This window comes from Pyrus communis, chromosome 4 (assembly GCF_963583255.1).
Source record: "Pyrus communis chromosome 4, drPyrComm1.1, whole genome shotgun sequence".
NCBI classification, from domain to species: domain Eukaryota; kingdom Viridiplantae; phylum Streptophyta; class Magnoliopsida; order Rosales; family Rosaceae; genus Pyrus; species Pyrus communis.
In genome coordinates, this window is record NC_084806.1 from 7,735,285 (window position 1) to 7,749,848 (window position 14,564).

At 33.7% G+C, this 14,564-nt stretch overlaps 1 protein-coding gene across 1 annotated transcript; it reads right to left on the reverse strand.

Annotated features, from left to right (window-relative positions):
• Nucleotides 1-13,246: 13,246 nt before the first annotated feature.
• LOC137731102 (light-regulated protein, chloroplastic-like) lies at nucleotides 13,247-14,075 on the reverse strand. The gene is made up of 3 exons (XM_068470181.1): nucleotides 13,817-14,075; nucleotides 13,571-13,732; nucleotides 13,247-13,469 (listed from the first exon to the last, which is right to left on the reverse strand). The coding sequence occupies exons 1-3, from the start codon at nucleotides 14,002-14,004 to the stop codon at nucleotides 13,394-13,396; spliced, it is 426 nt and encodes a 141-aa protein (XP_068326282.1). The 5' UTR covers nucleotides 14,005-14,075; the 3' UTR covers nucleotides 13,247-13,393.
• Nucleotides 14,076-14,564: the final 489 nt, after the last annotated feature.

A 14,564-nucleotide genomic window follows, 5' to 3' on the forward strand; every position in this document is an offset into this window, starting at 1 on the left:
AAAAACGTAAAATTTGGAACGGATTGTCACAATCTACCCACCATCAGAAAATTTCATCCTCGAAATTTAAAATCATCAGTTAAACGTAGAATACTCAAAATTAAAGAGAGATATGTAGGTAAATACATACACGAGGAAGGCATCAAGTTATAGCAACTACATAATAGAGGATGACATTCCGTCATGATTGGAGTGTAGTGACTCTTCTTTCATGCCTTCAAATTCCTACTTTCCTTCTCCTTCAGTACCATGCCAAAATATATATATATTTTTTTCTATAAACGTGTTTAAAGCGTAACGCACTTCGAAATTAAACATGTAATATTTTTAGGTCAAGCCCAAACAACAATTAACGAATTAAATAAGTAATTACAAATATTAACGTAGAATAATCTACTTGTTTACTTGCTTAACAACCCAACGAATAAGTTACGGTTTGCAGCCCACAATACCGACAATTCACTGTTGTCTTGATAAGCAAGTAACAATTCTCAAGGGTGCAATATTACCATCTTGCCCCTCAATGAGAAATACACATACAAGTCTCGATTGTACTCATTCACTACCTTCTTAGGCAACATTGTCAATAACATAAATTTTCTACATCACAATCTCAATCAATCAAATATTTGTTCACAATATTCTTTTGTAAATCATGAGCTGCATATCGTTATTTCAAATGACACCATACTCCTAAACAGGAATGTAACTATCGTTACCCATAATTCTAACAAAAGTAAGCGTCTATTAAATATGCACTGTGCGTAAAATCTCTATACGTCAACTCCAATGATACCATAGTTAACCCAAAATTGTAACCCTGGTTACAAGTGACAAGAATAGAGATAAGGATATACTGCAACCACGCTAATGGTGGGACAAACAAGATGCAACTTGTCCACAAAGGTCTGAGTAACTCATTTCAAATTAATCGTTAACCTAGGGGTAGAAATGCAATACTGAACAACTTCTAATACTCGAAACCTTCATAACGACTTCCAAAGGCTTGGAAGTGAAACATGTAACACGATGAAATATAAATACATCAAGATGATAATCTTGTCCGGTTTCTGTTTGCTGAATTTGTATAAAAGTCTAGGAGTAGTTTTCTCAAAAAGTCGTCGTCCTCTGAATGCAATTAGAAAATTGTAGTTGTCCAAAAAATTTGAACTCTATATCCTCAATATCCCCACAACATTAATCAAAAGCGAGGTGCATCTAGAGTGAGGATTAATTTAAAAACACATCAAAGGGAGCCTCGATTTTATCTCTTCCCTACTTCCACATTTGATCACGTCACAAAGAGAACTTCTAGATCACATCACCTGAAGAGGTTGACTACATCCCACTTCTATCTTAGTGGTCTTCACAAGTGTCTTGTTGTTGAAATTTCAACACCCATTTTAAGGAAATAACTATTGCCAATACTTCAATTTTTAGAGCAAGAAGAATATTGTTTTCTACTTAAGTAAACAACCACCAATTGGAACATCATATAAGCGTATCATTGGTTTAGCATCACGATTAATGAATTTCACATTCTTTACATATACAACATATCTCGAACTGAGCATATAAAAAGAAACTTCCTAACTCCATTCATACAAAATGATTAAAATCATTTGAACCATTTCTTGATAGATTAAAGGTAACTCTATATCGATACTCATATTTCCCAACTAAATAGAATAGGACAGGCTGGAAGTGTGCGAGAGTAGATACACAATAGTGCACTCATAGATGCTAATTTAATTCTACTATTGCCTCTGACAAAACTTAGCTTGTTCCAAAAAGTAAATGTAATAAAAAGTTCTAAGATCAATGAAGATTTGGACACACTTTTCTACATAAGAGTCCCAATCAGTATTCCAATGAAATTAGAAATTGTTAATTCTAGGTCATAATTATGATGGTTCATCTTTAGCGGTTCTACCACCGAGAAACATAAGCATTAACATACTAAGAAAGTCTGAATCCGAATTGACTTGTCACATCAATCGACAATCACCATGCATCATCAAAATCTCCACAGAGAAGTGTCATCTAGCCTTCGAAATAAGGTGATGACTGTTGACTTTAGGTCAATGAATAAGATGGTTCGTTTCAAACGGTTCTAATCGTGAAAAGTAAAAGCAATACTCCGTCATGTTGCCATACCAACTTAACAATGTGGTGGATCCGCGGTAAGATTTTTGGGATATGACGCCAAAAGTATACGTCCTCGAAATGAACAATACTACTAACCAACTCTACGACACGAACTAAAAGGTCTTCACAATTTCCTCGACACTCATAACAATCCGCATTTCGATTCTAATGTCTACCTATGGAAGTGATCGAGAGGTGGTTAGTCAAAGGGTTTTCGTTTACCTAGATAAGTGATAGGGTAAAAACAACAATCATGAGTTTTCCGTCCTATTACAAAGCTTATTCCTAAGCTTCCACGATCCTAATTTATTCGGCTCAAGCGAAGTAGTTCATTGATCCTAGGAGGATTTGATGATTGCTTTTCGGATTTCTACAACTCCCAGGATATGACAACTTACATTCGCAAGCCTATTCTCACCCATTTAATAAGTACAACTACGAAAGCAAAAATCTGGGAATAGCGTTAATTGAAAAATCCCAATGCTAGAAAAAGACCTTGCTTAAGATCTACTTTCAAAAAGACTTCATCGACAGTCGATCTTCCTCCTAAAGATCCAACATGAACACAAGTATGCTTGAAGATATTAGTGCTAATAGGGACCAAACAAATAATTATCCCTCAGATGATCTTCCGCGAAATGTTACTAAGAAATCAAGACTAACTAAGATTTCCAATCTCTAAAGGATCAATACTAACGGCGGTAGGACAATGATAGAATTATTTGGTAATATCTCTGGCGATGCATGATTATCAAAACATTTACTTAGGCCATCAACTTGCCTCACTTTTATACATTTCCTCCACAAGGAAAATCTTCGTTTTAATTCTAAGGACATGGCCAAAATGATCATCTAAAATGTCGTGAAGACAACAAAATTGTCCAAAACTGAAGAAAAGTTAACATATTTTTCCATAATCGACGAGGTGGCATCATTTGAACGTCAAACACAAAAACCAAGAGTGCTCACATCACGCCTGTGATGAACACAATACTACCCAACATATGCTCTGATACCAAACTGACACACCCCGACCCAGAAAGTCCACTTGGACCCTGAATCGAGCTGTGTTGGCCGACACCTGAAAGGTGACGAAGCCATAAAATGTGATAGTGTATAAAAAGTGAATAAATTTGAATCTAAAAGTGCCTAAATACCAGAGTGCGCTACGAGTAGGAGCGAACCCATTTCACACGCGATGTCAGAGCATAAGTAAGGTACAGTAGTGTGGGTAAGAATCATACCCTTAAAAGTAGCCACCAATACTAAGATTAGCTATATATCCTCGTCGATACGAACTCAGCAGTTAAAACCTGAAGGGGCCCAAAGCGGACAATATCGTGCTACGGTAGTGGAGTGGGCCTGGGAAGTAATCCCCCCCCCCCCGGGGCAGGATGTGACATATATATATATATATATATACACACACACATAAATATATATATATATATATGTAAGTACACATTAGTCTGCTAATAAGCTAATTTGATAAATATTTGAATTTTTATTTAGAAACATATGTTCATCCATCCAAGCCATTTAATCAATTTCTAATTTTGGGGTCGAATATTTATTGAAAACTCGAGGCCAATTAAATATATATATATATATATATATATGTAGGTACGCATCATCTGATAATAACATGTTTCTAAATGCTCAAGGTAATCATTATCTTGAATTGGTCAAAACTCCAAATGACTCCAAAACAAAACTGTTAAACACTTTAATGTTTTAGCACATTCAATCACATATATTAAACATTAGCCCGTTCTATCAACTATATTTTTCTCTCAAGTGAGGCATATATATATATATATATATATATATTATATGGCCCTTTGTAACCAAATATATCTCGGGATACTAAACCTAGTTAGAAACTATTTTTTCTTTTTTTTACTTTTACATATATTAAAATAAATGGTTAAATAGGTACCCATTTATAGCTGTGGGTAATACCCATAACTGCCCATTTAAATTTCACGGGTAAATAGTTATACCCATAACCGTTTATTTATCTAAATGGTTACCCATAAACGTAACCGTCAAATTTAAATGGGCGAACAACCGCGGTTACTCATAACCAATGGGTATTTGCCCATCCCTAGTGAGGATCCTCCTGACCAAACTCATCGGGCCGTTGAAATTTTATTCAACAGTTACAATTATTATAACTTTTAGAGAAGCCCCCAGTTTATAGCCGTTGGATAAAATTTCAACGGTCTGATGGGTTTGGTCAAGAGAATCCTCACCCTTTGCTGAGGAGAGGATCCTAATCTGCATGTTTTGATATGGGTCTAATGTATTGCACAGTCATAGGTAATGTCTAATAAGTAGAGCAATTAAAGTGTCCATAATTTGAAAACAAAATTGCACCGACTGTCGTTGAATGTTTTATTATGACTCTTCCAAAATTAACATGGAACTTTAAGTTACACATCAAATCTCATCATTTCATAAAAAAAATCTCATCTTTTTTAGTGTAAAATATATCGTTGTATTAAAATATAAAAAAACAAGTTACTCATCAAATCTCATCGTTTCATCAAAAACTCTATTTGACTCATGTTTTGAATTTTCCTCGCGATTCCTGCATATTAGTATCCAAATTTGAATTTGAATTCGAATGAAGCTATGAGAACTACAAGTAATTTTACATGTTTTCGTTGAGTCGTTTACAACACTAAGCTTCATTTTTGCTGGTATTTGTTACATGATTCGCGAGCATTATACATTGATTGTCTTATGTAAGTAATTGCTCAAGATGGTTTTACATTTATTGTGTTAGCTTCAGGGGATTTTAACATTACCAAGATGGAGGACTACATCTTACTATTAGAATCATGTAAAATTAATTATTCCACCATGATATGTAGTTACAATACGATATGTAGTTTAGGTTGTACAAGTACTTGTATTGCAGGTAGTTCAGACTATAAAAGTACTTATATAATAGGTATTTTAGATTATAAAAGATCAGTTGAAATCTAAGTTTATACCTACTAATATTATAATATGATAGGTAGTTTAGCTTGTATAAGTATTTGTATGACATGTAGTTTAGACTGTAAAAGTACTTATATGATAGGTAGTTTAGATTGTAAAAGATCAGCTGAAATCTGGGTTTATGCCGACTAATAGGGTACCTAAGTTGAAAAAAAAAATAGAAAAATAATATAACTAATAGCGAGGCCTCCCAAGAGATTTTTAGGTGTCCGAAATTTTGGAAATGTCCTAAATTAATTTTAGGAAATATGTGGTGCGAATAGAATGACTCTAACTTTGGAGCACATAGTTTTTTTGTGAAGACAAAAAAATTTGAAATTTTTAGCTTTAAGAAATATTTTACGCTGGAGTTAAGGAAAATATTGCAAAACATTTGAATGTGATCCTACTGATTATTAAGTCCTAAAACTATTTTTATTGATTCTTAAAGTGAGAAAATAGAAAAATATCTTTAAATTTAGGTTTTAAATCATTGATTACAAGTGTTTAAAAATGAATTATAATATATTTTGCATGGAAAAAATATATTTTGAAAAATATGAATATGATAGTTTGTTGTTATGGTAAGAGGAATAAAAGAAACATTAACAAAAATAAAAAACTGAAAAAAAAAATTGAAAAGGGAGAGATCGGTAAGATTATAGCGACGTTTTTTGGAATCAGTCGCTATGATTTTAGCGGTTATCCTCAAAGAGAATCGCTATTATAGTACCGATCGTATAATTTTTTTTTTCTTCCCCTTTTTTCATTGAATAGCTATAGTAGAGTAAAATTAATAGTAATCACAATGCAAAGTATCAACCTAACAACAAAAAGTGTTGACACATGGAGTCCTATTCATGGACCTAAATAAATAAATAACTAAAAATTGGACTAATCTAATTGTTAGGCCATAAAATTGGGAAAGGGATCCTTTCCGGATCTCTTCCACCAAATCCACCCAATCACCTAATTCAGACTCTTGAAATTTAGTCTAATGGCTAAAGTTATTATAACTTTTAAATGGGCCCCCTGTTTGTAACCGTTGGATCAAATTTCAAGGGCATGGATTGATTGATTAGATGGATTTGGTAGAAGGGATCCGGAGAGGATCTCTTTCCATAAAATTAGACCTATTTCAAGTTAGTTTATTTACACATAACAAAGTTGTAAGGAAGAAGTTAATTTAAACCACATATTAATGAAACTCTTTTTGTCAACTATAAGAGGGTGAAAAAACATTTTTGTCTTCCATCACAAAATAAAATTATGGACAATAAAGTAATTTGCACAAACTAAATTTTACAATTGTTTTTAAAAAGCATCATCTACATGTAATCCTAACAAATCACCTAGAAGAACTCTGGATTTTTACGGGTGTATTGTTTTATGAAACTTCGATTTTTTATGGCACTTATTTTCAAAACTTCGAGTTCGAGTTTAAGTACGAACTCTAAGTTCATGATACTTGCAAATAAACACAATATACATATGTAGTGAACGGGAATAGCTTTAGGACCTATGTGTGAAAATAATGAGTGACGACCCAAAATATGGGGCCGTCGTGGCTTGCTGGCCCAGAAGAGTGGTTGTTGGGTTGCTAGGCAAAAAAGGAGAAGTAAATGGGTTAACATATTATATACCTAATTATTGGGCTAAGAAGGAAAAGTGAAAAATAAGGCCTAACCCATGGGCTTGTTATTTCATGCGAGTCAAAAATAAAACAAGGCCCAAAAGAAAAAAAACAAGTGGGACGGTTTAGTGTATATGCCTAATTGGGTTGCGGGTCGACTACAGACAGCCCAGCTCCGTAAGAAAGATGATGCAAAACAGCTTTGTTTTGGACCTTAGAGTTTTGGAGCAAGAACGACTTGGTGGCTCGGGCAGCGCGGCTTCAGGATGCGGCTCCCATGTGTGTAGGGTTTGAAAAATCCCATTTTTTTCTTCTCTTATTCATACAATCTATAAAACATGGTTTCAATTTCAATATTTTTTCAACAATGATTGCTTGAAACATTCACCATGAAGCATGAACTCTAATTTTACTTTTTTTTTTTTTTTCAAATTATATATTCAGCTTAAATTTATTGTTCTTATAATTGTGGTGAATTGAATATGCGTGAATAAGAGAAGAAAAAATGGGATTTTTCAAACCCTACACGCATAGGAGCCGCAGCCTGAAGCCGCACTACCCGAGCCACCAAGTCGTTCCTGCTCCAAAACTCTAAGGTCCAACACAAAGCTATTTTGCATCATCTTTCTTACGGACCTGGGCTGCCTGCAGTCGACCTGCAACCCAATTGGGCATATACACCAAACCGTCCCACTTCTTTTTTTTCTTTTGGGCCTTGTTTTATTTTTAGCTCGCATGAAATAACAAGCTCATGGGTTAGGCCTTATTTTTTACTTTTCCTTCTTAGCCCAATAATTGGGTATATAATATGTTAACCCATTTACTTCTCCTTTGTTGTCTAGCAACCCAACAACCACTCTTTTGGCCCTGCAAGCCAAGACAGCCTCATATTTTGGGTCGTCACTCATTATTTTCATACATAGGTCCCGAAGTTATTCCCGTTCACTACATATGTATATTGTGTTTGTTTGCAGGTATCATGAACCTAGATTCGTACTTAAACTCGAACTTGAAGTTTTGAAAATATGTGCCATAGAAATTCAAAGTTTCATAAAACAATGCACCCGTAAAAATCCAGAGTTCTTGTAGGTGATTTGTTAGGATTACATGTAGATGATGCTTTTAAAAACAACTGTAAAATTTAGTTTGTGCAAATTACTTTATTGTCCATAATTTTATTTTGTGATAGAAGATAAAAATGTTTTTTCACCCTCTTATAGTTGACAAAAAGAGTTTCATTAATATGTGGTTTAAATTAACTTCTTCCTTACAAATCTATTATTTGTAAATAAACTAACTTGAAATAGGTCCAATTTTATGGAAAAATGTCATATCCGGATCCCTTCCACCAAATCCACCCAATCAATCAATGAATCCATGCCCTTGAAATTTGATCCAACAACTACAAACAGGGGGGCCCTTTAAAAGTTATAATAATTTTAGCCGTTGGACTAAATTTCAAGGGTCCGAATTAGATGATTAGGTGGATTTGGTGAAAGAGATCCGAAAATGATCCATTTCCTAATTTTATGGCCTAACAATTAGATTAGTCCAATTTTTAGTTATTTTTTTATTTAGGTCCATGAATAGGACTCCATGTGTCAGCACTTTTTGTTGTTAGGTTGATACTTTGCATTGTGATTACCATTAATTTTACTCTACTATATGTATTCAATGGAAAAAGAAAAAAAAAAAAGAAAATGATACGATCGGTACTTTGCTAGCTATTTTTCTTCGAGAATAATCGGTAAAACCATAGCGACTCATATAAGCAAAATTCGCTATAATCATACCGATCCCACCCTTTTCAATTTTTTTTTCTAATTTTTAATTTTGTTAATGTTTCTTTTATTTCTCTTACTATCATATTTATGTTTTTCAAAATATATTTTTTCCGTGCAAAATGTATTATAATTCATTTTTAAACACTTGTAATCAGTGATTTAAAATCTAAATTTAAAGATATTTTTCTATTTTCTCACTTTAAGAATCAATAAAAAATAGTTTTAGGACCTAATAATCGGTAGGATCACATCCAAAGGTTTTGCAATATTTTTCTTAACTCCAGCGCAAAATATTTCTTAAAGCTAAAAATTTCAATTTTTTTTTTTCTTCACAAAAAACTGTGTGCTATAAGCCAAAGTTAGAGTCATTCTATTTGCACCACATATTTTCTAAAATTAATTTAGGACATTTCCAAAATTTCGGACACCTATACATCTCTTGGGAGGCCTCGCTATTAGTTATGTTATTTTTCTATTTTTTTTTTCAACTTAGGTACCCTATTAGTCGGCATAAACCTAGATTTCAGCTGATCTTTTACAATCTAAACTACCTATCATATAAGTACTTTTACAGTCTAAACTACATGTCATATAAGTACTTGTACAAACTAAACTACCTATCATATTATAATATTAGTCAGCATAAACTTAGATTTCAACTGATCTTTTATAATCTAAACTACCTATTATATAAGTACTTTTACAGTCTGAACTACCTGCCATACAAGTACTTGTACAAGCTAAACTACCTATCGTATTGTAACTAACTATCATGGTGGAATAAGTAATTTTACATGATTCTAACAGTAAGATGTAGTCCTCCATCTTGGTAATGTTAAAATCCCCTGAAGCTAACACAATCAATGTCAAAAGTCTCTTGAGCAATTACTTACATAAGACAATCAATGTATAATGCTCGTGAATCATGTAATAAATACCAGTAAAGAATGAAGCTTACTATTGTAAACGACTCAACGAAAACATATAAAATTACTTGTAGTTCTCATAGCTTCATGTGAATTCAAATTCAAATTTGGATACTAATCTGCAGGAATCGCGAGGAAAATTCAAAACATGAGTCGGATAGAGTTTTTGATGAAATAATGAGATTTGATGAGTAATTTTTTTTATTTTAATACAACGATATATTTTACACTAAAAAAGATGAGAGTTTTTTATGAAATGATGAGATTTGATGAGTAATTTTTTTTATTTTAATACAACAATATATTTTACACGAAAAAAGATGAGAGTTTTTTATGAAATGATGAGATTTGATGCGTAACTTAAAGTTCCATGTTAATTCTTGAAGAGTTATGATAAAACATTCAACGACAGTCGATGCAATTTTGTTTTCAAATTATGGACACTTTAATTGCTCTACTTATTAGACCCTACCTATGACTGTGCAATACATTAGACCCATATCAAAACATGCGGATTAGGATCCTCTCCTGAGCATGAACTCTAATTTTACGTTTTTTTTTTTTTTTTTTTTTTTTCAAGTTATAGATTCAGCTTAAATGTATTGTTCTTATAATTGTGGTGAATTGAATATGCGTGAATAAGAGAAGAAAAAAATGGGATTTTTCAAACCCTACACGCATAGGAGCCGCAGCTTGAAGCCGCGCTGCCCGAGCCACCAAGTCTTTCCTGCTCCAAAACTCTAAGGTCCAACACAAAGCTGTTTTGCATCACCTTTCTTACGGACCTGGGCTGCCTGCAGTCGACCTGCAACCCAATTGGGCATATACACCAAATCGTCCCACTTCTTTTTTTTTGTTTTTGGGCCTTGTTTTATTTTTAGCTCGCATGAAATAATAAGCTCATGGGTTAGGCTTTGTTTTTCACTTTTCCTTCTTAGCCCAATAATTGGGTATATAATATGTTAACCCATTTACTTCTCTTTTGTTGTCTAGCAACCCAACAACCACTCTTTTGGCTCTGCAAGCCACGACAGCCCCATATTTTGGGTCGTCGTTCATTATTTTCATACATAGGTCCCGAAGTTATTCCCGTTCACTACATATGTATATTATGTTTGTTTGCAGGTATCATGAACCTAGATTCGTACTTAAACTCGAACTTGAAGTTTTGAAAATATGTGCTATAGAAATTCAAAGTTTCATAAAACAATACACCCGTAAAAATCCAGAGTTCTTGTAGGTGATTTATTAGGATTACATGTAGATGATGCTTTTAAAAACAACTGTAAATTTTAGTTTGTGCAAATTACTTTATTGTCCATAATTTTATTTTGTGATAGAAGATAAAAATGTTTTTTCACCCTCTTATAGTTGACAAAAAGAGTTTCATTAATATGTGGTTTAAATTAACTTCTTCCTTACAAATCCATTATTTGTAAATAAACTAACTTGAAATAGGTCCAATTTTATGGAAAAAGGTCATATCCGGATCCCTTCCACCAAATCCACCCAATCAATCAATCAATCTATGCCCTTGAAATTTGATCCAACAACTACAAACAGGGGGGCCCTTTTAAAGTTATAATAATTTTAGCCGTTGGACTAAATTTCAAGGGTCCGAATTAGATGATTAGGTGGATTTGGTGAAAGAGATCCGAAAAGGATCCCTTTCCTAATTTTATGGCCTAACAATTAGATTAGTCCAATTTTTAGTTATTTTTTTATTTAGGTCCATGAATAGGACTCCATGTGTCAGCACTTTTTGTTGTTAGGTTGATACTTTGCATTGTGATTACTATTAATTTTACTCTACTATATGTATTCAATGGAAAAAGGAAAAAAAAATAGAAAATGATACGATCGGTACTTTGCTAGCTATTTTCTTCGAGAATAATCGGTAAAGTCATAGCGACTTATAAAAGCAAAAGTCGCTATAATCGTACCGATCCCACCCTTTTTAATTTTTTTTTTCAGTTTTTTTTTTTAATTTTTAATTTTGTTAATGTTTCTTTTATTTCTCTTACTATCATATTTATGTTTTTCAAAATATATTTTTTCCGTGCAAAATGTATTATAATTCAGTTTAAAACACTTGTAATCAGTGATTTAAAACCTAAATTTAAAGATATTTTTCTCTTTTCTCACTTTAAGAAGCAATACAAAATAGTTTTAGGACCTAATAATCGGTAGGATCACATCCAAAGGTTTTGCAATATTTTTCTTAACTCCAGTGCAAAATATTTCTTAAAGCTAAAAATTTCAATTTTTTTTTTCTTCACAAAAAACTGTGTGCTATAAGCCAAAGTTAGAGTCATTCTATTTGCACCACATATTTTCTAAAATTAATTTAGGACATTTCCAAAATTTCGGACACCTATACATCTCTTGGGAGGCCTCGCTATTAGTTATGTTATTTTTCTATTTTTTTTTTCAACTTAGGTACCCTATTAGTCTGCATAAACCTAGATTTCAACTGATCTTTTACAATCTAAACTACCTATCATATTATAATATTAGTCAGCATAAACTTAGATTTCAACTGATCTTTTATAATCTAAACTACCTATTATATAAGTACTTTTACAGTCTGAACTACCTGCCATACAAGTACTTGTACAAGCTAAACTACCTATCATATTGTAACTAACTATCATGATGGAATTAGTAATTTTACATGATTCTAACAGTAAGATGTAGTCCTCCATCTTGGTAATGTTAAAATCCCCTGAAGCTAACACAATCAATGTCAAAAGCCTCTTGAGCAATTACTTACATAAGACAATCAATGTATAATGCTCGTGAATCATGTAATAAATACCAGCAAAAAATGAAGCTTACTATTGTAAACGACTCAACGAAAACATATAAAATTACTTGTAGTTCTCATAGTTTCATGTGAATTCAAATTCAAATTTGGATACTAATCTGCAGGAATCGCGAGGAAAATTCAAAACATGAGTCGGATAGAGTTTTTGATGAAATGATGAGATTTGATGAGTAATTTTTCTTATTTTAATACAATGATATATTTTACACTAAAAAAGATGAGAGTTTTTTTATGAAATGATGAGATTTGATGTGTAACTTAAAGTTCCAAGTTAATTCTGGAAGAGTCATGATAAAACATTCAACGACAGTCGATGCAATTTTGTTTTCAAATTATGGACACTTTAATTGCTCTACTTATTAGACCCTACCTATGACTGTGCAATACATTAGACCCATATCAAAACATGCGGATCAGGATCCTCTCCTGAGCAAAAGGTGAGGATTCTCCTGACCAAGCCCATCGGACCGTTGAAATTTTATCCAACGGCTACAAACAGGGGCCCCTCTAAAAGTTATAATAATTGTAGCCGTTAGATAAAATTTCAACTGACCATGGCAATTCAGGGGGAAGAAAGAGTGCTAAGTACTCCGTAGCTCTCCAGAATCTTTTGCTAGAGGAGATCACTGAAGCAAGTGAATCGTAGTGTATCGAATTCAGGCTCAAAATTGGTCCAGGCTCCATGACTTTTGATCCTTGCATTATGTCAGAGTTAATATCAGCTTCACCTTCATTATTTTTTATCACACTCGGAGTTCTGTAAAAATCCTTTGGGTTCTCTGTGATGTGCGTTCTCTGAAACATGATCTGATCAGTTTTTCGAGTTTCCAGAAGCAAATTAGTACATCTTTTGTTAGTTCAAATACATGGAGAACATACTGATTCATCAATTTATACGGTTTCGGAGAGTTGTAATTTTTCAAAAATTGAACAACAAAAGTATGGAGCTAATAGTTTGTACCGGGTTTATTACTGTTTCATGTACATAAATATTCAAGAACCATGCCAACTACTCTTCCAAGTAGTAATTATTCGTAGATTATTACAGTCAGCAGTAAAAACTGAGAACAGACGCTCATGGAGGGGCCTAGTTTACCCCTCTCTGATACTCTGGCTCACAGAATTCTCCTCCCAGATCATCACAAGCCTCCCCAGGAAAGACCCTGCAGCAATCATTAAGATAATGAATTTATTAACCATAACACGAAAATTCGAGATCTTAAACCTTTTGAAGATGAGTTTTACTAAAATTGATCGCTCTTACGTCTTGGGACTGTCATACTCTAGATAATCTCTATCCAGCTGCTCAGAAACAGTCCTGGCTGTGTTGCTCCTGCCCTCTTCCGGTTTGAGCTTCACTTCGGGATACATTTCGGCATCACAAGCTTCTCCTCCGACTGTTTCGCAAGCCTCTGCCGGGAAAACACTGCAGAATCCACAATCAACGTTTGAAAAAATCAATCGGAAAATTAAGACCAAGACAGATTCAGAAAAAAAAGAATTGACTTACGAAGTGATGGAGCTGTAATCGACAGATGCAGGATCGCCGCCTGTCACATTGGTTGCCCTCAGGGGAGGGCACCTTGAGGGCTGTAGTGGCCTCGGAAGGGAGCCGCATGGCAAGGCCGGGGACTTGGTGGTTACAAAAGCAAGAGGTGATACTGATGAAATTGGTGAGAGACGTAGAGTGGCCTGCATTTTGATGGCTTGTAATTTAGAAGTTGGGTTTAATTTGCTGAGTCTAAAGAGGGGCGAAGTTCCAGCCAAACTATATAGCATCAGCTTTGGGACATGACTTGGATGGGATATTGGATAAGGTGGCAAAGATTTTTTGAGAAAAGATAAGGTCATAACTTCTTGGTGCACCATTAAACGTTGAAAAATACCCATGAAATTGGACTTTTCTTCCTCATTTCTTCTCCATATCTTCCCTTTTTTGGGAATTAATTTATGCAATATTATTTTTTTCTCTTTTCGCACATCATGTTTATTATACTATCACTTGATACTTCTTTATTTATTTTTATTTTTTGGAAGCAAATCACTTGATACTTCTTTAAGATCAAAACAAAGCAGAAAGCGAAAGGAGAGTGTGAAAATCACCTAACATTTTTTTAGGTGTAATTGGATTAGATAGAACCCACAAAAGAAAGCCATGAGGGTGACAAAAAGCTCCATGGCTTTGGATATTGGCCGAGACCCGACCCTAATGAGGTGGTTATATGGAGCTGGATATGGAGTGGTGATGGTTTGGCATC